General features: G+C 36.2%; 1 protein-coding gene across 4 annotated transcripts in view; it reads right to left on the bottom strand.

The window, feature by feature from the left end:
- Positions 1 to 26,967, bottom strand: part of DIAPH3 (diaphanous related formin 3) — a 571,588-nt gene that overhangs the window by 200,031 nt on the left and 344,590 nt on the right. For all 4 annotated transcript variants that reach the window (XM_060394025.1, XM_060394029.1, XM_060394026.1 and 1 more), the window contains 2 exons: positions 26,405 to 26,528; positions 18,969 to 19,134 (listed from right to left, as the gene is read on the bottom strand). In XM_060394025.1, coding sequence (XP_060250008.1) covers positions 18,969 to 19,134; positions 26,405 to 26,528 — 290 coding nt within the window. The remainder of the gene's footprint in view (positions 1 to 18,968; positions 19,135 to 26,404; positions 26,529 to 26,967) is intronic.

Genomic DNA, 26,967 nt, shown 5'->3' with positions numbered 1-26,967 from the left:
GAAATGGTAACCCACTCCAGTATTCTTGCTGGAGAATACCATGTACAGAGGAGCCTGACTGTCTGCAGTCCATAGGGTCAGAGACAGTCAGATCCAATTAAAATGACTCAGCATGCACACATTTCAGATCTCTAGTATATGACCAACTTGATAGAAGATCCACCTGTGATTGAGAAGAATATGTGTTCTTTAACTGCTGGGTGGGGTTCCATATACATGTACAATTGAATTGTTTGAAGCTCCTATGTCTTTAGTAATATGTTTATGCTTGACTCATCTGTAAGTCTATGGGGTCACACAGAGTCAGACACGACTGAAGCAACTAAGCACCACCAGCAGCAACTGTAAGTTAGAGAATTTTGTTGCTGTCCAACATAATGCTATATCTGTCAACTTATTCCTATAGTTGATCATATTTTACATATCTGCCTTGGTATTATGTTATAATGCACATGCAAGTTTTTGAACTGTATCATTCTGGTGAAGTAAGCTTTTTATCGTCATGAAGTAATATCCCCTTAGGTCTATTTCATGTTTTTCAGATCTTACACTATTCCTTCTATTTGTCCTCCTTCATCTATGCTCCTTTTAGACGTTTTTCTGTGTTTGTTTTACTTCATATATCTTTCTTAATCCATTTCTCCTCTTCCAGTTTGGGGCTTACACTATTTTTTACTGGCTATACTTGTAATTTTATTACACAAATTAACAAAGTTTCAAGTTAATTGATATTCTGACCTCCCCTTTTCCTCTTTGAACAATACAGAGAATATAAATATCTGAACTCCAAACAACATCTCTTTCAATTTACTTAACAAATTGTCCAGTAGTTAAGCTCTATCCGATTCTCTGCAAAGGAACTACACATTGTCTTACTGTATACTTTACTGCTAAACATTTAGTTTCATAGTAGGTATGCCCTCTTGTCTCTCAATTTTTTCCTTAAAAAGAAAACTCTGTTTCTTGAAATGTCTCCTTCAGAGCAGGGGTGAGCAAACTACAATGCTTGGATCAGTTACATATTTTTATGAATACAGTCTTCTTGGAACATAGTTGCACGCATTTGTTTATCTACTGCCCATGGCTGTTTTTGCAAGCTACAGCAGAGCTGAGTAGTTGCAACAGAGACTCTATGACTTGCATGTATTTACTGTCTGATCATCAAGAAGTCTGCCAAACTCTCCTCTAGAAAGTCTTTTAACAAAGGGCTACTCACAGGAAACACCTTTCTTATTAGTTAGTCTGTAATTGGTTTAATTTTGTCCTTATTCTATAAAGAGCTTATGCTGAATAGCCCATTTTAAAAGAACTTTTTTTCCTTAACATTTGAAAATACCTCAGTGTCTGTTTCCATTTTTGCTAACAGAAAGTTATTTGCATTTAATTGTTGATGCACACCGATCATGTCTTTTCTTTCTGTCTGCATTTAAGATCTTGTATTTTACTATTCTAAAGCTTCACTACAATATTTTCTTGAAGTGAATTTCATTTTATTAATCTGGCTTGGTATAGGTTATGCTTCCTATTCTGCAGCTATTTGATCTGGAAAACCCACAGCCATCATTTTGAACGCTGTCTTTCGTTCGTTACTTTGAGCATCTATTTGAGACGCTTCATAGCACAGGATGAAGGCCTTCTACACCCTGTCTTCCATGTTTCTTTACATTTCTAGTCTTAGTCTCTCCCCGGACTGCATTCTGGACAATTTCCTTAGAGCTAGTGTCTAACTCAGCATCTTTCTTCAGCAGAGTATAGTTTGCGGTTTTGGCGTTGTAGTTCAGTCACTCAGTCGTGTCGGACTCTGCAACCCCATGGACTTCAGCCCACCAGGCTTCTCTGACCTTCACTATTTCTTGGACATTGCTCAAACTCATGTCCATTGAGTCGGTGATGCCATCCAATCATCTCATCCTCTGTTGACTCCTCCTCTTTCCCTCAATCTTTCCCAGCACCAGGGTCTTTTCCATTGAGCCAGCTCTTGGTATCAGGTGGCCAAACTATTGGAGCTTCAGCTTCAGCATCAGTTCTTCCAGAGAATTTTAAGGGTTGATTGCTAATGAATATTCAGGTTGACTTCCAATGAATATTCAGGTGGACAGTGACTGTAGTCATCATCCACAGTGATTTTGGAGCCCAAGAAAGAACGTTTGCCACAGTTTTCATGGTTTCCCCATCTATTTGCCATGAAGTGATGGGACCGGATGCCTTGATCTTCGTTTTGTGAACGTTGAGTTTTAAGCCAACTTTTTCACTCTCCTATTTCACCTTCATCAAGAGGCTCTTCAGTTCCTATTTACTTTCTGCCATAAGGGTGGTGTCATCTGCATATCTGAGGTTATTGATATTTCTCCCTGCAATCTTGATTTCAGCCTGTGCTTCTTCCAGCCCGGCATTTCTCATGATGTACTCTGCATATAAGTTAAATAAGCAGGGTGACAATATATAGCTTTGACGTACTCCTTTCCCGATTAGGAACACCATGTCTGGTTCTCACTGTCATTTCTTGAGAATTCGGCATACAGATTTCTCAAAAGGCAGCTAAGGTGGTCTGGTGTTCCCATCACTTTAAGAATTTTCCAGTTTGTGGTGATCCACACAGTCAAAGGCTTCAGTGTAGTCAGTGAAGCAGAAGTAGATGTTTTTCTGGAACTCTCTTGCTTTTTCTAGGATCCACCTTATGTTTGCAATTTGATCTTTGGTTCCTCTGCCTTTTCTAAATCCAGCTTGTACATGTTGAACTTCTCATCTCATGTACTACTGAAGCCTAGGTTGAAGGATTTTGAGCATAAACTTGATAGTGTGTGAAACGTGTGTCTGCTGTTTAATGCATGTTTAATTTCAACCATCATGCTTACATTTTCTTAAATTATATTTGGTTCTTTTGCAAACCTACTTGGTCATCTTTGTTAATCTTCAGTTTCTCTCTTTAATTTCATCTGCTATTTCCTTTAACATTTCACAAATTATAATTCAATATGTAGAGTCTCAGGGTTCTTACAGGATCATTTCACCATACAGCCCCTTGTTTCTCTGTGTGTTTGTTGATTGTGATTAAGTGTTCTTATTTGATTGAATTTAATTTGTGAGAATCTTGAGGATCTAAATTATAACTGCCTCCTGCACAGACCTTTTAATTTACTTCTATAAATAATCAGGTATCATTTGTAACATGTATAAGTTTAATTTCCTTTTGTCCTGGTCTTTGTGTATATTTCTTATTTGGTGTACTTACCCTGCATTTAGCCCTGGTCTTAATCTTGGCTTTTCCCTTTTGTGTATCTATGCTCAACATATTAAGTTTCAGCACCACTCTTTTCTCCTTAATTATTTTTACTCTCAGAGACTTCCCTTACTTTCACACAATACAGCCATGGTTTAGAATGCTTTGTTGAACTGTGGTGAGATGAACCTTTAAGAATCCCTATTAGCATACTTTGAAAAGCTTAACACTGCATACCCATATAAAATGAGTCCTAGGCAGGCACTCAGAGGAGTTTGCTGAATGGAATCAATGTCTTTAAAAATACAGTAAGTATGACATTTCACTGCTTTCAGAAATTACTTTTAAAAATCTGAGCTTATTACTGTATACTATAGAGAGCATACTGGTTAGAAGGAAGAAATCTTCAGTCATACTGTCTTTGTTTTAAACTCCGCCTGGCACTAAATAGCTGTGTGACTTGTATCTCAGTTTCCTCTTTGGTAAAATGGGCAAAATAATACTTACTTTATGGGGATATTGTAAGAATTACATAAATTAATACAAGAAAATGGCTCACAGAAGTACCTGACACAGTAGCCCTTATATAAATATTAGTGCCTATTCCTACTATTATTAATAATATTATATTATTACAAACTTATAAATTTTTCATTATTACTATATCATTAACCAAATACCTCAAATACACAATTATTTATCCAGCAACAAATCAAGGAAGAGCCACTTTCAAGCTTATATCATTTATATGTCTCTATCAAGAAAATGGGCTAATGCCAGTTTTCACAGATCTTATGAGAATTATAAATTCCTTCCATCCAGAGATGTTGGAATATGATTGGACATGGAGTTGATAGGAAGCACCATTAAAGCATTCATACAACACAGGATTACTTGGCAGGGAAAATAAAGAGTTGAATTAAACATGGAAGTTAGATGTATTCCTGACCTCAAGTCTAACTATTTACCGCTAAAGATTTAATTCTTATATATATGAATTGTACTTACAAGTATACTTTATGGGGATACTATAATAATTAAATGAATTAATACAGATAAATGGCTTATAGAAGTGCCCAGCATACACACATACAGACACTAATATTGTTTTTAATATACTTTATGGTTTTTTTTTTTCCTGGAAGAGTTGTTTTCTGTGCTTTCCCAAAAAAGTCCTCACTTGAAATTTGGTATTTTTGATAAATTAACTTAAAACATTGCCCAATGATACAATTAATAATTGCTTTATTTTCTCCTCAAAGTAAAATTTTTGAAATTTATTTTTAGTTGGAGAGTAATTGCTTTACAATATTGTGTTGGTTTCTACCTTACATCAACATAATCAGCCATAGGTATACATATATGCCCTCCGTTTTGAACCTCCCTCCCACTTCTCACCTCAGTCCACCCCTCTAGGTTGTCACAGAGCTCCGGTTTGAGTTTCCTGTGCAAATTTTTAAAAATCAATGTGCCTGTCAGCCTCTCCTCAAAAAGCCTAGGGAATAGTGTATATTCCAAATAGGCCTTTAGTTGAGAAACATCTGTCTTACTTACAAGATACAACTGTACTAAAATATGAACTTTGGAGTACACAAGAAGACTTGCACAGATCCTGACTTTCTGATTTTACTTCTCTATTTGGTTGTTTCCTATTTAAATAGTTTAATCTGCCCACCTCAACACAAGATAATTTCTTATATATTTCTATAACAGAAAATTCATGGTAATTTTATTATATAAAAAAGTTATAAATATCTCCTTGTCTAGAGTTGTATTTAACATTAATGGATAGTTAAGCTATGTAAGCCAGGAATTTCTTGGTACAGTTTTTACTAAACACAAAAATCTTTTCTTCTTGCCTAAGTGGTCAATTTTGTATCAAATCCCTGAAATGAGTTAAGACAAAGTGAATTTAAATCTACATGCTTTTCAGAGAGATGGGTATTAGGACTATGAAGACATAGGCTAATTTTCTCAGAGTAAATCATAGAAGAGTCCAGCACATTCCCACTAAATGCTTGTTAGGACTTACTTAACCTTAAAAAGAGGCAATGCTCAGCTTTATGGCATGACTGCTTCCTAGAAATTCTTCACGACTACCTTAGAAATGCATTCCTGTACTCCTAATTATATGGAACATGAAAGAAAAAAAATTAGATAATTAATACCAGTCAAAAAAGCCTCTAAGGATATAAAAGGTATGTGATCTATGTATCAGCTTTCCATCAAAATTATTTTTTAACTAAATAGATTGTAACTACTTCATGAAAAACAAGTTTATTCTTAGAAACCTCTATTTGCAATAATTACAAGGTACATGCTTTAGAAAGGGATCTAGAATGACAGTAAAAATTAATCAAGTTATGTCCTCTGGTATTACCAAATCCAATTTAAAAATGCTATTAATGAGAACTGTGAAGCATGATATCCTGGCACCAAAATTTCATCACCTTATCATTCACGACAAGGTGTTATTAGTTGAACTCTCCAAGACCTGTGAAACTTATGAAAACAGAAAACTATCCTTTGAGAATGTCCCAAAGGATGCACAGGTACTTATGATTAAACAGTTTTAGCTTCAAGTTGCTCTTTACCAAATTACATATTAACTCATTAGGGACTTAATGTTACTAACCTTTCATAATAGTGCTATGAGTTTGTTTGCAATTCCTTCAAGCACTTTCTAAAATTTTCAAATAAATAAGATTTTTCAAGCTATTCAACAATGTATTTAATAAATAAATAAAGTATGAAATGTTCATAATTAAGATTTTCCCAAAGTAGAACTTGATTTTTCCATTAAATATGTTTTCTTCCCTTGTATTTGGAAGTGATATACAGTAAATACATTCTTTTTATATCCCAATCATAAGGCTAAATAAAGGCATGACTAGATACAAGACAGCAACCATGAGGAAGAGTGCTTAGAGACAGGCCTGTTGACAGGACAGCCCCCCCCCTTTTTTTTTAACTATTGCTAATCAGTTCTTCAGGGAAATCATCCAGTCAAAACCCAGCAACTTTCATGTAAACCTGGTAATGTTTAAACCTAACATAAAAAGTAGCCTTAAGTCAGGTGTTGTTTTTTTTTTTTCCCCTCTTTCTGTCTCTTTGCTCAGAACATGGAAGACCAGTATACTTAATGTACAAAGAATATGCCATTTTATTCACTTTCATTTGTGGTATGCTAGTTAAGTGCTATCTTTTCAATTATGTGAGTTAATATACTTATTATGATGTATCAGCTATTTAGTTGAGTTCTTTTTTCTCCATTATCAATTGCCATGTTTATTAATGTTTTAAAATAATCTAGTCTTTCTAGATAAAGAAGATGCAGTACATATATAAAAAGGAATATTACTCAGCCCTTAAAAAGAAGGAAATAATGCCATTTACAGAAACATGGATGGACCTAGACTGTGGCACAAAGTAAGTCAGAAGGAGGAGAAATATCATATGACATCCCTTATATGTAGAATCAGGAATGATATAAATCAACTTACTTACAAAACAGAGACACACAGATGTAGAATACGAACTTATGGTTGTCAGGGGAAAGGGAGAGTTAAGAGGTCTGGGAAGGTCATGTACACATTGCTACATTCATAATGGATAAACAACAAGGACCTATTATATAGCACATGGAACTCTATTCAGTGTTATTGCCAGCCTGGATGGGAGGGGGACTGGTGGGAAAATGGATTCACGTACATGCATGACTGAGATCCTTCACTCTTCACCTGAAACTACAAGAACATTCTTAATCGGCTATACCCCAATATGAAATATTAGGCTGGTGCAAAGCAATTTCACTTTTACATTCTTGTACTTTGCTGTTTGATATTAGAATACATTCTTAAATAAATGTGGTTACATTATTTTAAAAAACTATCTAGTCTTTACTTTGTGAGATATTATTTCAGTAAACAAATATTTAAAATGTAAGAGATACATTAATACAAATCACCAGTAATTTATTCATACAGAATCTGTCAGTCAAATGCATTTATTATCCCACTGAGCAATGCAAAGTAAGGAGAAATCTTTTAGGTAAAGAGAAAAGTTAAGCTAATTCATCTAGGTGTAATCGAGAAAAAAGATTAGAAGAACCTAAGAGAATTCATTTTCAAGTTGCAAACCCAAATATTCAGCACCTGGAACCGATGTAATTCTTTAAATAAACAGATACTAAAGGATAAGAATAAAAGAAGATCCAATAGAATATTTATTTTGTTCTAGGTTTGGAGCTTTATACTTCTAAGTATGATCTCGGAATAACAATAGTTCCAGTGAAGGTAATTTTCAAATTGTATCCCCACCAAAATCAGGATAGAAGACACTCCCTATTAGAAATATATAAGCTGGCTCAACAACCAATCCCAGGAACTTTACATGATTTTCTTCTCTCTGATAAACTACAGTAAGCCCATCTTCAAGATTTCAGGAACACATAGAAGATGCTTAGTGCCCTTGGAGTTCCTGCTGGTCACCTAATTGGTCTATACAGTAATCATCAGAAATGATATTCAGAGTTGACAAAAATCAATTCTGGGTAATTTAAATGACTTGGCAAACGAGATTTGTGCTAGCTGTCCTATATACAAAAATTTTACTAAATATCTTCTCACTGGATAATTTCATTTTTGTTCAGCAAATCACTAGTTTTAGTATTTACTGGAAAGATAGGTTGTATTTAATCAACAAAAGCAGCAGGACAAAATGAATCACAACTGATTTTGTATTTGCTTACTACACAGTCATCTTTCAATCACATGAAACAAAGTTCAACTTAAAGTCTGCAGACAACATAAAAGATAAAACTTTTACTAGATGAAACGTAACTTTTACAAAACTGTAGACATAATTTAAAGACAGAGCTATTGATTGAAAATAGGTAGCTATTTATTTCAAAGTATTGTATAAGGAAGCATAAAAGAGATAAAACTATTTAAACTATAAATCTTACTATAATGAAATGGAAAAGTTGAAAATTACTTGTATTCTCCACAGAGAACTCACTTATTTTGAGGGTAAACGAATATTATGTCATCTGATCTTCAAACTGTAAAATCTCTAAGAAACGCAAGCTGTTATTAACAGGGAGCTGGGGCTCAGTAAGTTAAGTAACCTGCCAAAGACACATCACCCAAGGCACTTCAAAGACAGAGCCTGCACTCTCAGCCAGGAGTGTCTCCCTGCTGTCTCCCCAGTAGTGACAAGGAGAGTAAAACATCACTATTGAAAACAAACAAAAGCTGAGGCTTATCACAGGGAGAATTCAGCAATCAGTTAAAATGGGAAGAAACCAAAGGGAATTCTTTTCCTTGATTGTAATCACACATAATTCAGATGGGAGGTATATATGTGAGAAACAAACTTTAGGGAGTAACAAACTGGACTTTATGGGCTAGAAAATAATAATTGCAATGTTCAGCACATATATCGAAACCCAAAGCACACACACACAAGAAAACGACAATGCTCCTCCAACTTTTGTGTATCCAAAAGTAATCCCTTTAAAAAGGCAGGGATTGCTTTCTGTTGACCTCAAAACCCTAACCCTAAACTGAGGTGTCCAGATATATATGGTCTTTGAACTTATTTATAAAGCAGGATGCCTAGTGATTTCTCCCAGTACATCAACATCCCAAAAGACAATGTGCATGTGACCAGGATAAAAGTTACATGAACCAAAAAGTCTGGCTTCTTTAAGTGTAAGCACATCAGTTCTATACATGAATATATAATATGGTAAACATAAAAGGTCTACATAGTTCAGCTGAGTTCAGTCACTCAGTCATGTCCAACTCTTTGTGACCCCATGGACTGCTGCACGCCAGGCCTCCCTGTCCATCACCAAATCCCAGAGCTTACTAAGACACATGTCCAGCATATCAATAATGCCATACAACCATCTCATCCTCTGTCCCCTTCTCCTCCTGTCCTCAATCTTTCCCAGGATCAGGGTCTTTTCAAATGAGTCAGTTCTTTGCATCAGGTGGTCAAAGTATTAGAGATTCAACTTCAGCATCAGTCCTTCCAATGAATATTCAGGACTGATTTCCTTTAGGATGGACTGGATGGATCTCCTTGCAGTCCAAAGGATCTCAAGAGTCTTCTGCAACACCAGAGTTCAAAACTGTCAATTCTTTGGTGCTCAGCTTTCTTTATGGTCCAATTCTCACATCCGTACATGACTACTGGAAAAACCATAGCTTTGACTTGACTTACCTTTGTTGGCAACGTAATGTCTCTGCTATTTAACAGGCTGCCTAGGTTTGTCATAGCTTTTCTTCCAAGGAGCAAGTGTCCTTTAATTTAATGGTTGCAGTCAGGATCTGCAGTGATTTTGGAGACCAAGAAAATAAAGTCTGTCACTGTTTCCATTGTTTCCCCATCTATTAGCCAAGAAGGGATGGGACTTGATGCCATGATCTTAGTTTTCTGAATGCTGAGTTTTAAGCCAGCTTTTCATTCTCCTCTTTCAATTTCATCAAGAGGCTCTCTAGTTTCTCTTCACTTTCTGCCATAAGGGTGGTGTCATCTCCATATCTGAGGTTATTGATATTTCTCCTAGCAATCTTGATTCCAGCTTGTGCTTCTTCCAGCCCAGCATTTCTCATGATGTACTCTGCACATAAGTTAAATAAGCAGGGTGACCATATACATTCTCGGCATAATCCTTTTCCAATTTGGAAGCAGTATGTTCATATTTGGTTCTAACTGTTTGTTCTCAACCATACAGATTTCTCAGGAGGCAGGTAAGGTGGTCTAGTAGTCCCATCACGTGAAGAATTTTCCACAGCTTGTTGTGATCCACACAGTCAAAGGCTTTAGCACAGTCTATAAAGAAGATGTCTTCCTGGAATTCTCTTGCTTTTTCTATAATACACGCATGTTGGCAATTTGATCTCTGCTTCCTCTGCCTTTCCTAAATTGAGCTTGAATATCTAGAAGTTCTCAGTTCATGTACTGTTGAAGCCTAACTTGGAAAATTTTCAGCATTACTTTGTTAGTACGTTCAGTTCAGTTCAGTTCAGTTCAGTTCAGTCGCTCAGTCGTGTCCAACTCTTTGCGACCCCATGAATTGCAGCATGCCAGGCCTCCCTGTCCGTCACCATCTCCCGGAGTTCACTTGCACTCACGTCCATTGAGTCCGTGATGCCATCCAGCCATCTCATCCTCGGTCGTCCCCTTCTCCTCCTGCCCGCAATCCCTCCCAGCATCAGAGTTTTTTCCAATGAGTCAACTCTTCGCATGAGGTGGCCAAAGTACTGGAGTTACAGCTTTAGCCTCATTCCTTCCAAAGAAATCTCAGGGCTGATCTCCTTCAGAATGGACTGGTTGGATCTCCTTGCAGTCCAAGGGACTCTCAAGAGTCTTCTCCAACACCACAGTTCAAAAGCATCAATTCTTCGGTGCTCAGCTTTCTTCACAGTCCAACACTCACATCCATACGTGACCACAGGAAAAACCATAGCCTTGACTAAACGGACCTTAGTTGGCAAAGTAATGCCTCTACTTTTGAATATGCTATCTAGGTTGGTCATAACTTTTCTTCCAAGGAGTAAGCGTCTTTTAATTTCATGGCTGCAATCACCATCTGATTTTGGAGCCCCCAAAAATAAAGTCTGACACTGTTTCCACTTGCCGTGATCTTTGTTTTCTGAATGTTGAGCTTTAAGCCAACTTTTTCGCTTTCCTCTTTCACTTTCATCAAGAGGCTTTTGAGTTCCTCTTCACTTTCTGCCATAAGGGTGGTGTCATCTCCATATCTGAGGTTATTGATATTTCTTCTGGCAATCTTGATTCCAGCTTGTGTTTCTTCCAGTAGTATGTTAGATGAGCACAATTGTAAGGTAGTTTGAACATTCTTTGGCATTGCCTTTCCTTGAGATTGGGATGAAAACTTTCCTTTTCCAGTGTGGCCACTGCTGACGTTTCCAAATTTGTTGGCATATTCAGTATAGCACTTTCTTGCCATCATCTTTTAGGATTTGAAATAGCTCAGCTGGAATTCCATCACCTCCACTAGTTTTGTTTGTAGCGATGCTTCCTAAGGCCCACTTAACTTAACACTCAGATGTCTGGCTCTAGCTGAGTGATCACACCATCGTGGTTATCTGGGTCATGAAGATCTTTTTTGTATAGTTCTTCTGTGTATTCTTGCCACCTCCTCTTACTATCTTTTGCTTCTGTTAGGTCCATACCATTTCTGTCCTTTACGGTGCTCATCTTTGCATGAAATGTTCCCTCAGTATCTCTAATTTTCTTGAATAGATCTCTAGACCTTCCCATTCCACTGTTGTCCTCTAATTTTTTGCACTGATCACTGAGGAAGACTTTCATATCTCCACTTTGCTATTCTTTGGAATTCTGCATTCAGATGGGTATATCTTTCATTTTCTCCTTTGCCATCAGCTCCTCTTCCTTTCTCAGGTATTTATTTGTTAGGCCTCCTCAGACAACCATTTTGCCTTTTTGCATTTCTTTATTCTTGGGGATGGTTTTAATCATCACCTCCTATACAATGTCACAAACCACCGTCTGTAGTTCTTCAGGCGCTCTGTCTATCAGATCTAATCCCTTGAATCTATTTGTCATTTCCACTGTATAATCATAAGGGATTTGATTAGGTCATATCTGAATGGACTAGTGTTTTTCCCTATTTTCTCAATTTAAGTCTGAATTTTTCAATAAGGAGTTCATGATCTGAGCCACAGTCAGCTCCTGTTCTTGTTTATGCTGATTATATAGAGCTTCTCCATTTTCTGATGAGAAAAATATAATCAATCTGAATTCAGTATTGCCCATCTGATGATGTCCACATGTAGAGTCGTCTCTTGGGTTGTTGGAAGAGTGTGTTCACTATGACCAGTGTGTTGTCTTTGCAAATTTCTGTTAGTACTTCATTCTGTACTCCAAGGCCAAAATTGCCTGTTACTCCAGGTGTCTCTTGACTTCTAAGTTTGCATTCCTGTCCCCTATGATGAAAAGGACATCTTTTTTGGTGTTATTTCTGGAGGTCATCATAAAACCTTTCGACTTCAGCTTCTTTGGCATTAGTGGTTGGTGCATAAACTTGGATTACTGTGTATTGAATGGTTTGCCTCAGATATAGAGAAGATTCTGTCATTTTTGAGATTGTACCCAAGTACTGCATTTCAGACTCTTTTGTCCACTATGAGGGCTACTCCATTTCTTCTAAGGGATTCATCACCTACAATAGTAGATATAATGGTCGCCTGAATTCTATTCACCATTCTGGTCCATTATAGTTCTGATTCCTAAAATGTCGATGTTCACTCTTGCCATATCCTGTTTGACCACTTCCAATTTGCCCTGATTCGTGGACCTAACACTCCAGGTTCCTGTGCAATATTGTTCTTACAGCATTGGACTCTACTTCCATCACCGCAACTGCACATTGTTTTCGGTTTGGCTCCATCTCTTCATTCTTTCTGTACCTATTTCTCCCCTCTTCTGCAATAGCATATTGGGCACCTACCGACCTGGGGGGTTCATCTTTCAGGGGCCTATCTTTTTGCCTTTTCATAATGTTCATGGGGTTCTCAAGGCAAGAATGCTGAAGTGGTTTGCATTCCCTTCTCTAGAGGACCACATTTTGTCAGAACTCTCCACCATGACCCATCCATCTTGGGTGGCCCTACACGGCATGGCTCATATCACTGAGTTAGACAAGGCTGTGGTTCATGTGATCAGTTTGGTTAGTTTTCCTTAAGTGTGGGTTTCTTTCTGTCTGTTGTCTGATGGACAAGGATAAGAGGCTTGTGGAAGTTTCCTGATGGAAGGGAATGTTTGTTGGGGAATATCTACATAGTTAGCTATGTCTAATCAAAACAGAAAAATGATATATTCTTCAAAATAAAATTTTTAGAAACATGTTACTTATAAGAAGACAAATACAGGAATTCTAAGAAGTAAAAGCACTTAGATGTTATCTCTCAAAGATGCAATGTTTAGCAATATAAATGAGGTGTAAGGTGAAATTTGCTCAAGGAGTTAAGAGTGTTGTTTCAATGTGCTACTAATTCTGGTTAAAGAAAGAAAGTAGCAAAAGACCTTTCAATGATAAAGAACCTAAGCATTATCAGGATAAGAGATGAGAGTGTTGAAGAACAAACCATGTAATTTGAGCCTAAGGATATAAAAGCAGTTTGAACAAAATTCTGTAATGTGAAGATGAGTGGGAAGTGGGACCAAGACAAACATATTCTTCAAAGTCACAGTGACCAATGAGAGAAACTAAGATTAGTCTTAACTTCTAACAACAAACACAAGCATCCTACAGCTGTTGGATAAAATAAAGACGGACAAGAGGGTTCTTTTCAGATCTGACTAAAATTCATCAGTTCTTCCTGGAGAAGCGTTTTACCCTATTCATAACAGGTCCACTGGTAATCGCATATAACAATGAGTTTGAAACCAGACTGAAGTGGAAAGCAATCATTGTTATGAAACAGTACGTGAATGAAGGCACAAATTTTGGTGAAGTCTCATGCCTGGTGGGCCACCAATTCCCTCAGCCTGCAGTGAGTGCCTCCAATTTGAACTTTATTCCCCACATCAGTCCTACAGGAAATAAAAATCCATTACAGAGAGGTACTGACTCTCTACCCCTCCCCTTAACCCTCACCTCACCACAAGGGTTTGCATTAATAGGCCTTTAATTTTAAAAGTGAACATTTCATGCTTTGAAACAGTACCAGATCTGCACACATTTTTCTATCATGCACTCGTCAATGTAAACAGGAAGTTATTCTATGAAGGGGTGAGGAAATGAAGAATGCTTTGTGATGATTCCCTCTAGTAAGTTATCAAAAACACCCTTAAAAATTACATTTTGACTTTTCTTACAAACTCTGACGAGCAACTACTTAGAAATGGTATTAAAAATGAGAAAAATACATGCTGTGGAATAAGGCAGCCCTCCATCTAATCCTGTGCATGGCAATTCTGAAGCAGCTCTGCTAAGGCATGGACTGTTATCCTCCAGCCCACAGTTTCCTCCAGGTAACATTCTGTACCTCACTAAAATGCTGTGAAGATAAGTGTGGTGACACATGAAGAGCACCTAGTACAGGGTCCTAGGAACTCCATCAGTGGCAATTGTATCTGGCTGAAGATATTAAGAAAAATAAAGCTAAAACATTACAATGGAAGCTTACTCCCTACTTCTTGGTAGCTGATCAATAGTTCTAAACAGATACTATTCCCAATGAGCACACCACCCACAACAAATTGCTAAAATAACAATAATAAATTGATTCCTAGTTGAGAATCTCCAACTAGAAAAGATTGGGGCAAAACTGCTGTCACAGTTAACAGCTATTTCTCAGAGGAAGCCACAAGATCATGAAAGCTTCCCTGTTATTCAACGGGGCTTGGGGAGCAGACGAGAACAGACGTTCCTTTGTTAACTAATGCAAAAAGGGCCTCAGAGAGGAAGGTAGGAAGGAAGAGGCAAGGGCGAGAAGAAGGGAAGGACAGAGGGAAGGCGAAAGAAAAGAAGCTGAACAGCTCTTCCTATACACATTAGATGGGAGATCCTAGTAACAGCGGGGAGACTCCCTGGACTAGCTTCTCCATTCAGTCACTTGTTAGCTGTGTAACAATGGGTAAGTCATTATCTCTCTTAAGCCTCAGTTTCCTCATCTGTAAAATGGGAATAATCACAGTACACATACCACATCAGTTTGTTGTTATAAGGATTAAATGATAGAATAGTACCTGGCACTTGACTGACAGTAGATATGTTAGCTATGAGAGAATGTTACCCACTGTAGTTGGGGGCATCTGATACTAGATGAAGAAAAGTCTAAGCAGAGATCAGAAGGGTGAGTACAATAAATCAGCCAGGCAAAATATGGAGGGAGTGCACCAGGCACTGGGAAAAATAAGCAGAGTGGCCTGAACTCCAGAGCAAACACTCCATGGAAAGCTGCTGTAGAGGAGGGCAGGTGTAGAATTACTGCTCCAACTTCTTATGCGCAATTCAAGACAGATCTCCACTTTAGGAGAATTTCCTGCTCATTCATGACCGGGGTCATGAATGCCTGTGAATGATGTAACAATGTGAACATATTTTAACATATTAAGCATTTTAACAGTGCAAACATATCTTAATAGTAACTTAAAGAGAAAATATGTATCTTTGCCTAGTGTATTTTAAAAAAATTTTATATTGCAAGATATTTCCTTCCTAATATTGTACTCGTTTCTGCCATATATCAACATGAATCAGCCACGGGTATACATATGTCCCTTCCCTCCCGAACCCCCCTCCCACCTCCCACGCCAGCCCACCGCTCTGGTCGCCTCCAAGCACTGGGCTGAGCTCTCCGTGTCACACAGCAAATTCCCACTGGGCATTTATTTTACATATGGCAGTGTGCGTGTTTCCATGCTCCTCTCTGAATTCGGCCAACCCTCCCCTTCTCCCTCCCACTGGGTCCACAAGACTGTTCTTTGTGTCTGTGTCTCCACTGCCGCCCTGAACTCATCAGAACCATCTTTCTAGATTCTACACACATCCGTTAATATACAAGGAGCTCAATACCAGAAAAACAAACAACCCGATAAAAAAATGGGCAGAAGACCTAAACAGACATCTCTCCAAAGACATATTGCCAAAAAACACAAGAAATGATGCTAAACATTGCTTATTATTAGAGAAATGCAAATTAAAGTTACAATGAGGTATCACCTCACACTAGTCAGAATCACCATCATTTAAAAAATCTATGAATAAATGCTGGAGAGGATATGGAGAAAAGGGAACCCTCTTGCACTGTTGGTGAGAATGTAAATTTATACAGCCACTGTGGAGAACAGTATGTATATTCCTTAAAAAAACAAGGACTATGACCCAGCAACCCCACCACCGTATGACCCAGCAATTCCACTACTGGGCACATACTCTGAGAAAACCACACCTGCAGGAGACACGTGCACTTCAATACCCCAGTGTCCGCTGCAGCACTTTTTACAACAGCTAGGAAATGGAAGCAGCTTAGATGTCTATTGTATTAATGTGATTTTCCAGAACAACCTTCAACATATGAAAGTTCTACATCTATCCCTAGTATTTCATACTAACTCCTGAAGTTAGCATAGTTTCTGAAGTTGAATCATATGGAATTTAACAGCAACCTAAGAGATCAGAAGACACTGACAAACAGACATTTATCTATCAGTAATGCCTAATAGTAGTTTCTATCAGTCTTGACACTGTGGTCTTTCTAAATGTCTACTGTACAGCACTTTTCTCCCAATTTAAAAAAAAAAATGACACAATGTCTAAAATTCAAGGACTCTAATCATAAAAAAAGGAAGAAAAAATTTGCCTGCAAAATTGTACTTCCCTTATAGTCTTCTTTATGCTTATGGTTACTCTAAAGAAAATTCCCTCTCCAGATTATTTATTCAAATAAAGTGTTTTATACTTAGCTCTAACGATTTCAATTTAGTACAATGTGAATATGAGTGTGTGTGTGCACGTCTGTGTATATAGGAAGTGAATGGTAGCAGCTACTTCCAGGAGCCATGTGAACTCTGAAACAAAGTATAGCTCTCACCTTATCACCCTCCACCTTGAACCTTTCTCCACTCAAACTCTTTTCCCTCTGCCCACCACCTACTAAGTAAGGATGCTAAGTAACTCACAGAAATCCTACCAGATCTAAGGCAGATGTGGAATTAGATGTGATTCAAAACCATACAATACAGACTTGGTCTCTTTCTTCATTTGCTCAAGTGGGGAATAGAGACAGCAAAAGGATGCAGAGTTATCATGAAGACTGGCTGATACATGTAAGGCATTTGGAAAACTATCTTGTTCACAGAAAATATTCAGTATCTGATGGGTATTATTATTTTATAATTTTATGCATAATTGTGTCATGGATCCTCAAGACCACCCTCACGTTTGATAATTTGTTGGAGGGAGCCACAGAACTCAGAAACTTTGTTATACTCGCTGTCACAGCTTCTTACAGGGAAAAGACAGACTGAAATCACAGCTGTCTTCTCCCAGTAGAGTTTCATTATTCCAGCAAGGACATGTCACAACACATGTGATATGATGTACTGGCAAGAAGGGAAGTTCAACCAAGCCTTGATACCAAGAGTTATTGAGGAGGTCAGTCATGCAGACCAGAACGTAGACCTCCAGCATGAACGACCTTGGCCCCTCAGTCTTCAACACCACACAGAGGATGAGCCAACACAGTGTGGCCCAAGGCCCCAGGTGAACAAAAACAAGTGTTCACAATAAATCACATTTTTTGCATAACTATCTAGCTTGGCCCAAGGTCCTGGGTATACAAAAACTGCTTTATTGGGCAGGATATTCCAAGAGTTTACAGTTGTTCCCCAGAGGCAGTCAAGGACCAGCAATTTCTTTGAAATGTGCAGGGTTTGACTACCTCAAGTTTACTGAGTTAACCCGTCATGGCATAATAATTTATTAAGCAACTACCATGTACCAAAAGCTGTGATACTTAATACTTATCTCATTTAGTACTTAAATACTACCATGAGAAAAGAATGAACATTTTCTTTTACAAATATGGAAACTGAGGCTCAAAAATGTTAAAAGTATTTATAGTCATCTAACTGGTGTGGAATCCAAATGCTGTTCTCTCAAACTGCAAAGCCTTCACTATTTCTACTAAACCATGTTGACTCATAAAACATAAAAATTAAAGTAGCATATTATGCAGTATATCACACATATAGGCACATAAGTATATCCAATAGTCAAAGTTTTTCCTGCTAGTGAAAAAATAATTTTGAAAAACACTGTGAATTTATGGAGGAAGTAAACTAGACTTGTGAACCAATTTTCATTTAAAATATTGACTTTTTATTGAAAGGCTATCTAGTCATAACCAGATGATTAAAACTAAGTCCAATAAATTCAGCAATAAAGCTTTCCTGAAATTAAAAATAAATTCAACTTTCTTTAAATTCAACCTTTTTTTTCTTTATACTTCAAAAGTTTTTAATCCCCATAAACATTTGCTGAAACACAAAAGTGACTCACCCATCTATTATGAACAATGTAATTTTTCATTGTAGAAATGAAAATGTATCACCGGTTTCCCTAGGGAGACAACAATGCTTCCTCACTTTAATATGTGTGTGGGTTTTTTCCCCCATTTGATCAGCTAATACTTTTCAAAAGATCTTTTTAATGCCTAAATGAAAGGATTCCACATCAGAGACCTGACCTCCCTATTAAAGCATCTAAAGGAAACCCTAGGAACGTAAAATCCATTCAAAGGCAAATCACAGGTAGCTTATTGTACAATGCATTATGAAAAGAAAAGGGAAAAAAAGCTTCATAAAAACTCTACAGAATTTGGTGAAATTATACCACAAAAATAAAAATTGATCTTAAGCATAAAGAAACAAATTCAAAGCCAAAAACTTATTACAAAAGTGCTTTGTAATCAGCCAGGAGGGGAGTCTTTATGAAAAACTTCAGAATTTGTCACTTTTTCAATCAAAATTTCTGATTACAACTTAATGTTGGGAAGGCCCAAAAAAGAACAAAACACACATTTTTCAATAGATTTAAAAATCTAAAAATTTTAAAGCTAACTTTCTATATCTGAAAACGTGTAAGTTTTATTACAGACGACAGGAGTAGAATAAATTACTAAACAGTAAATGAAGTAATATAGATATACTTTTAAAAAACAAATTAAGATTTTTAACATACCATAAACATGGTTCTGAAGTTATTCAAATCAGTCAAGAAGTCTTCTACGGACACCTTCTTGACGTCGACGGCATAGTACACCATTATATTCTGGTATAACTTGTCCATGTTTTCATGTAATTTTGAAAGTTTCTCATATTGTTCTTTTGCACTGATAACAAAGCTGTATATTATAGTTAAGGTACTCTGAAACTTACAAAGAAATGGTTTAGGGAAAAAAAATCCTTAAGTAATATGTTTTAATTGTTAGCCATTATTACACATCTCCAAAATGCCAAAACTAGCTCTAATAGTTAACCATTCTTACAATTCAATCCATACTGTACAGTGATGAAATATTCACTGTGATTCATAATTATCAGTGGTAAAACAATCAGAAAAGTTAAATATTTAAATATTTAACATTTTGCTTCTACGATTGGGTTCAAGGATATTTTTCTTCTAATTTGCCTATCTTATCAGATCTCATAATATGATTTAAAATTATAGTTCAGTAGTTTCAATAATATTCAAATGTCTCCTTATACTTTCTAAAAATCTAGATCAAAACAGGACTAGCAGTCAATGCATTTATATCTAGTATCATTTTTAATCCTTGGGTGAACAAAAGATTTTGTATATTAAAATCACAAAATCATAAGCAATTATAATAATACATACATGTATCTTCATATACCATCTTGTGAAACAACCACATTTGTGAAATGCTAATAGGTGAAGTGAATTTATGTAAATAGAAATCACATTTCAAATGCATTCAGAAATTATCATTACATGGAACTTTTGCTGATTCATTTTTAATGTGCAGTAAGCATCCCTTTATTTACCTACCAAGTTCAGAAATCAATGTTGGTTCATTTATTCAATCTATGAACTAAAATTTATGTCCAAAATAGAGACTATATCCACATGGATCATTTATATAGCCTTAGTGAAGTGAAGTCACTCAGTCGTCTCCGACTCTTTGTGACCCCATGGACTGTAGCCTGCCAGGCTCTTCCATCCATGGGATTTTCCAGGTAAGAATACTGGAGTGGGTTGCCATTTCCTTCTCCAGGAGATCTTCCCTGACCCAGGGACTGAACCCGAGTCTCCCACATTGTAGGCAGATGCTTTACCATCTGAGCCACCTTAACTCTTGTCTAAAAGAGAAATCATTTTCTGCCTTTGCTTGTCCAAACCTATCATTCCAAGCTTAGTTCAATTCTTCCTCTTCCATGAAGCTCCCTTGTCTAATCTCTGCAACTAAGAGTGATTATTTGTTCCACTTTCCACCGAATACACAGCACTTGCAGTCCACTGTACTCTGTGCAACGAAGTTCTTCGTTTGTCCTTCTAGTTCAGTCCCCTAGTAGTGCTTTGTTCTTGCTTCCCTGGTGGCTCAGATAGTAAAGCGTCTGCCTGCAATGCAGGAGACCTGGTTCAATCCCTGGGTCAGGAAGATCCTCTGAAGAAGGAAATGGCAACCCATTCCAGTATTCTTGCCTGGAAAATCCAATGGACGGAGGAGGCTGGTGGGCTACAGTCCATGGGGTCGCAAAGAGTCAGACACGACTGAGCAACTTGCCACATTTGGGGGGCTAATCACCTGTGACTGTCTGCCCTTTCTCTAGATGTTGTATTAAGTAAAATCACTTGCAACTGTATTGGTGCCAATGACTAATTTCACTCTACTGTCATCACTCTTAAATTGTCGTAGGAAAGATAAGAAGTCTCAAAAGTCTGATGTGAGAGGATATATATATATATATGACTAATTCGAAGTTGTATGGAAGAAATCAATGCAACACTGTAAAGCAATTTTCCTCCAATTACAAGATAAATTTTTTTAAAAGCCTGATATAAATCATGGAACTCTCTTCATAAAATTGTGCATACATGCATTCACACACAGACACATACAGTTTGGATGCAATGTCATGAGCTAACAGCGTTCCTAAAAAGTAGTCACCCTGGACAACAGGTTGTGCTGCATGGTGGGTACTCCTGATTGTACGTTCTGCAGGTACTCCTGTTTTGCCTCATCATGACTTACAGGGCTTTCAGGTTTTTGTTTTTTTGTTTATTTTTAATTGTAGTATAACTGCTTTATAATATTGAGTTGGTTTCAGCCATACACCAACATGAATCAGCCATAGGTAATAACAGGTACTCCACAAACACTAAGAATTTTTTTCTAATACCTAGGAATATGCCCATTTACAGGAATCAGCTTGGTGAATAAGTTAAAATAAAGCCCTATTATTCAATAACACTTCTTAGATTTTTAGGTAAGAATCAAGAGTTAATAAAATATCAGAAATATGCCTGGACATACTTAATAAAAATAGCAAAATTCCATTAAATGATGTGATATGAAAGAGGATCAAGAGCCAAAACCATGGAAATTACATGGTCTTGTTCCAACAGCTAGAGTTTTAAATATTCTTATCATTGTTATCTATATGACAATTTGCTCCCAAAGGAAATGAAGTGCAACTTTAAATAGTGGAATTACTGACAAAAAATGCTAAGATTGTGATTGAATTGCAATGATATTGGAAATAGCCAAATAAATTCTCAGAAGTATAAATGACTATCTGATAGAATGGAATAAAGGGCTACTTTAATGAGGCTAGTGATAGGTACTACCTCATTAAGAGATAGCAGAACCTTCAGATTAAAAAAAAAAAATCATCATCATCCGAAAGAAAAAGCAAACAACAGGTGTTCTCATGCCAATTGTTGAACTCCAGTTAGAAATTAATGCCCATAACTGTAGCAGTAACAAGGCTTTATTTTTTCCCCAGCACAAGTCCTATATTTATAAAGAGCTTTAGAGAAAGGCAAGTTATTCAACAAAAGTTTGATAAAATTCATTACAGAAATATTAATATATATCCAACTATATGATACTTTTGTGAAATCTATTTTCTTTTCCTTTATCAAGACTAAGGCAATATTCTGATGAACTTCTACTTGACCCAGTGGAATTTTCCCATTTGAAAGGTACAAGAGAACCAGATCTGTGTTCATACACATTGAACAACATATGTTTAGTTTTGGCCAACTGAGTAGTCAGACTGAGATTTGGGATTTAAACAAGTTCTGTTCATTCCCAAGCAATACGGCACAAATAGACTCTACCTTTATTAGCATATTATTGTACCTCCCCACCTAAGATACCTTTTACTTCCATTAATCACCTCACAAGGATCAGCTTCAACTGGTGCTAAACATCTAACACCCAACAGATCTTCTCAATGACCCGGGACCCAGACGGCCAGGCAGTCAGCTGATCTACAAGTACTCATCGAGCCCCACTGAGAACGTCTCTTCTAGACACAATGGAAAACCCTGGCTAAAAAGGTAGGCAAAGTCCCCATTTCCATGAAACATGCATTCTAGAGAGTGGTGACAGATAGTAAATAGATGAATGAGATATTCAGACAGTAATAAGGGTGATAAAAACAAACACTTGTGCATGATGTTGAACAGAGTGACAGAGCCTAACTTATGCAAGGCAGTGAGGGAACTCCTGGCTTAGAAAGTGATAGTGACCGAGGCATGCCTGTCAAGCCCAACATGGTGAATGTAGCAAGACCTCTGCGAAGGAAGAGATCACTGTAGATATGAGGCTGTACAGAGGATGAAGAGAAGGATATTTTAACCCAAGTCTTTAAAGTTTGTTGAGAATGTGTTAAATGGAAAACAAGTGAGAGAAAGCAGGGGGGAAAAAAGGAGGAAAGAAGACTAATTTAAGAGAAAAATCTGCTCTTACAAATCACTCAATTACCTAACTTCCCACTCTTGCAAATGGACCATGTATTATGCAAGTTTACATTTCACTCATTCCACTCTTCCATTTTACTTCCTAATCACACTTCAATTAAATTAAAATGTACTAAGTTGCTTTACCAGAAAAATTCTGTGCTTTATGCACTGTGAAATATAGATATAAGTAATATGCAAGTTTTCCTCTCAAGGAATTTATTGGGACAGTTTAGCATCTACCTAGTAATTTCTGGAGTGTCCAAACTATTGTTATACAGTGGGACAGCAAAAAAGAAAATGTGAAAACAAAGTGTGATTACAAAGAAGAAATTTAAATAGAAAAATGAAAAAGTGACAAATAACTTGTCATGTAAGTTCTATGGCAAATACAAAAATATTAAGCAAAATGATATTTCTACGAGGCTTGGGAGACAGTGGGACACAGAGAAAAGAGAAATGCAAAGGTCTGTGTAAGGAGAATTCTGAGGGTGATGTGCTAGGATCTATTTGTTATTTTTCCTTAAAATAAGATAAATTCCAGAATGTAAAGGTCAAAAGAAAGGAACAAGCATCGCATGACACTAATCCTGGCATTTTCCCAGTTTCTCATGGACAAAGAATTTAAGAAGTATGTACACCTTACATATAATACTTCATATTGATTATATAACAATATTGGTTGATCCTACCACAAATCACGGAACAAATTTTTCAGGCAAATACTTACAGTGAAATTACTCTAATTACACTTCTCACCAGACTTAGCAATCGAAAAGTAGGGTAATTATTACTAAAAAGTCAATGTGATAATGAAATAACTGTGTATGCCTTTTAAAGAATATAATTTTGTATTTTTTGATATTAAGATGTGCATGTAAAGAAAACAAGTACTGCTAGAATAAAAATACAATATACTATAATTGAGTGCTACTCAAGAAATTTCATGAAATTACAACAAAATTGTATCACTATAATATAAAACAATTAACAAATTATTTAATAGTTCAGCAAATCATGATTGTTTAATCTAAATATCTATTTGCATAAATGAACCATTAATAACTTTGATAACACACATATTCTTTCAGAATTGACCGATGAAACAAACATTTGATATGTCTTTCAACTAATAAGCACTAATACTTAAAAATAAACAAACTGCCAGTGTTAATAACCTCAACTTTAGTTAAACATAGGTTTATTTACTGTGCATTTAGTCCTCAAATTCTTCCATTTTCTTAGATGTAAGAAGCTCACAATTTGCCATTTTAATAAAATGTGTATAAATGTATTTAATATTCAAAATCTGACTTGTTGTCAGTTCTAATTAAAGTAAACAAAGCTTTGCAATGAATGAATTTAATTACTTAGAAACTGGTATGTCTAAGATGAAAAGCAACCGAGTACAATCTAATCTCAGCAAAGAATATTTATGATTATAAGCTTTGTCAATAGCAAAGTGCACCAACTGTTCATATATCTGACTTCCAAGAGATACATGAATGCTAATCAGTTCATTAGAGGCATCTAGGTTGTGATATTTTGCGACAGGATATAGGAGCTTTCTTGTCCATGGAGTATAATTGTACTCAGGATGAAAAATTGTTTCCAACAAAGCTTCATCCTTCCTGTTTCTGATTTCCTGCTGGCTGCTTTTTATGAGCTGCATACCTTTCAATAAGCCAACATCATTCAGCTTCTGTGTCATATGAACACAAATATGGATACGTCCTGAATTGTCTGCTGAGCAGGATTCTACTAACCTTATTCTAATCTCAAGAATTTATTTCAGGTCCTATGTTCCAGATAACTGAGATTCATAATTAGTACATGCACAATGTATTACTGGAAACTGCATGCAAGTAAAACCTTTTCAAAAATGCTTTCTATATAAATTATATGCAAATAAAACCTTTTCAAAAATGCTTTCTATCTATACGGAACAATAAAAAGTGCCTCAATGAACAGTTCTCAATGATCACAATATTGTCATATATGAATATTGTGACATGATAAAATGGTGGGTGGGGGAGTTAAGAATGATGCCACATGTAATTCTACAATAACATGTTTAGGCTTAACCGTACTTTGCCAAAGGAGAAGGTGTGGCAAACACCTTGGATGAACACAGACTTCATCTTCAGTTTTCAAAACACAACCTTCTCAAATGTAGTGATAAAGACATCCTGCCTAATGAAAGAAGAAAACTGTGTGGATAGGAAACATATGAAAGGAAACAAACGCATTACCCTGAATTGATTATTGCTGGAGTGACTTTTTATGATATTTCCCAAAAGAGATGGTGCAGAAAGCTAAAACTGAACTAATTCACAAGTAAGCTGAAAGTATATAGTACAATAAAGTCTATGACAAGCCAAGTAATAATTTTGTGATAATCTCAGGGAAGAAGAAATGAAAAGAGGAAAAGTAGTTATTTTAAGTATCTCAGTTTAAAATAAAATATTAGGAATATCTACTTATAAGTGCTTGTTTAGAAGTGGGTTATCCTTTCATATGGAATTCTGAAGCTCATATGGGATTTTAAAGATGTACAGTTGTAATATTTTATTATAAGGCAAAAGATATAAATCTCTAATTTCACAGAATGGTTTGGAGAGCAACTCAACATTAGTTTCTGTAAATTAAAAAAAAAATTTATTACTTCAATTACTCATTAAAGATGAGATCACTGACAAAGTGAGGCTTCCGATAGCTCAGTTGGTAAAGAATCCACCTGCAATGCAGGAGACCCTGGTTTGATTCCTGGGTCGGGAAGATGCCCTGGAGAATGGATAGGCTACCCACTCCAGTATTCTTGGGCTTCACTTGTGGCTCAAGTGGTAAAGAATCTGCCTGCAATGTGGGAGACCTGGGTTCGATTCCTGGGTTGGGAAGATCCCCTGGAGAAGGGAAAGGCTGCATACTCCAGTGTATAGTCCGTGGGGTGGGTGGCAAAGAGTTGGACATGACTGAGCGACTTTCACTTCCCACTGACAAAGTTAGTGAAACCAAAATAATGAAATTCAAAGGATCTTAAATTAAGCAGGACAATCCTAATGCTATTAGTTTATATATATAAATATATATGCATATCTACATACATACATACACACATGTATTAGTCAATTTAATTTGGGTCAGGGAAATACCTATACCAGTAAGACTGTGATAAGTTTTGCTTTTTGGAACAGTGTAGTATTTCTAAAAGAAATTTTAAAGTGTCTCAAATATGAGTTAAGTTTTGATATGCAAAAATTCATTTTTGAAATTAAGCTGACAGTCATACCAGTTTATAAAGTCTTCATCTGCTTCAAAAGTATTGGTCCATTTCAAAAGTATCTATATCACAACATGATATTAAATTCAAACTTCCTCAAATTGAATCTTCCTATCCTTTCAATTTACATGAACATCAGAAGGAAATAGGGCATATGGAAGGAAAATGAGAATGTATTAGATTAATAAAAAGGAAAGAAAGGAATGAAATTAACAGAATAAATCTCTGTATTATTCACTATAGGCAAAACCTTTGATAAATTTTCTTGCAAGAAGGTAAAGGATAAATGTTCTATAGTTGGGCATTATAGAGTGATTTCTGGTTATGCAAGTACACTTAAAAGGTTAAGTAAATTGTATTCCTAATTGACTAGTAATTTAAAGTTATTTAGACATCAAAGGATATGGACATCTTTGTCACAAACTTATCATGCAAGTCTTCAGAAGGGGGAAAGATTTTCAAATCTTTCTCAAGCTGTTGAAGTTGCCTTCCCATCTGCTTCAAGTTCTTTTCCAGGGTTTCTACAGAAACTAAAAGAGAGAATATTACATGCCTTAAAAGGACGAAATTATAATATAAAACAGTAAAATATTCTAGAAACAAAACACATGAAAAACCTTACAATAATAATGAAAAATCCACGAAAATAAAGGAAAGGTGAATTTCACTTAAAGTTTTAAAAACCTTTTAATTTTTAAATCCAGAAATGAAGAAAATAAAAGATTTTTTTAAAACAGGAAAATTTTGGTAAAGCTCACATACACAAAACACATATAAGAAGTGTCTTTTGTTGAAAATCAAAGTCCTTGGCCTCCATAAACAATATAAAATAATCAGTCAATTAAGAAAAAGATGGCAAAGAAAGAGGAAGTTTTTAAAATTAAATCTATTTCAACATAATTTGAGCACTTTTCAAAATGATGGTCTTTTGAGAGGGGAAAAATGTACAAAGAAAAGATGGGAAAACTC

Source organism: Ovis aries, chromosome 10 (assembly GCF_016772045.2).
Source record: "Ovis aries strain OAR_USU_Benz2616 breed Rambouillet chromosome 10, ARS-UI_Ramb_v3.0, whole genome shotgun sequence".
NCBI lineage: Eukaryota > Metazoa > Chordata > Mammalia > Artiodactyla > Bovidae > Ovis > Ovis aries.
Note: the sequence above shows the minus strand (reverse complement) of the source record. Positions and strands in the feature narration are given on the sequence as shown.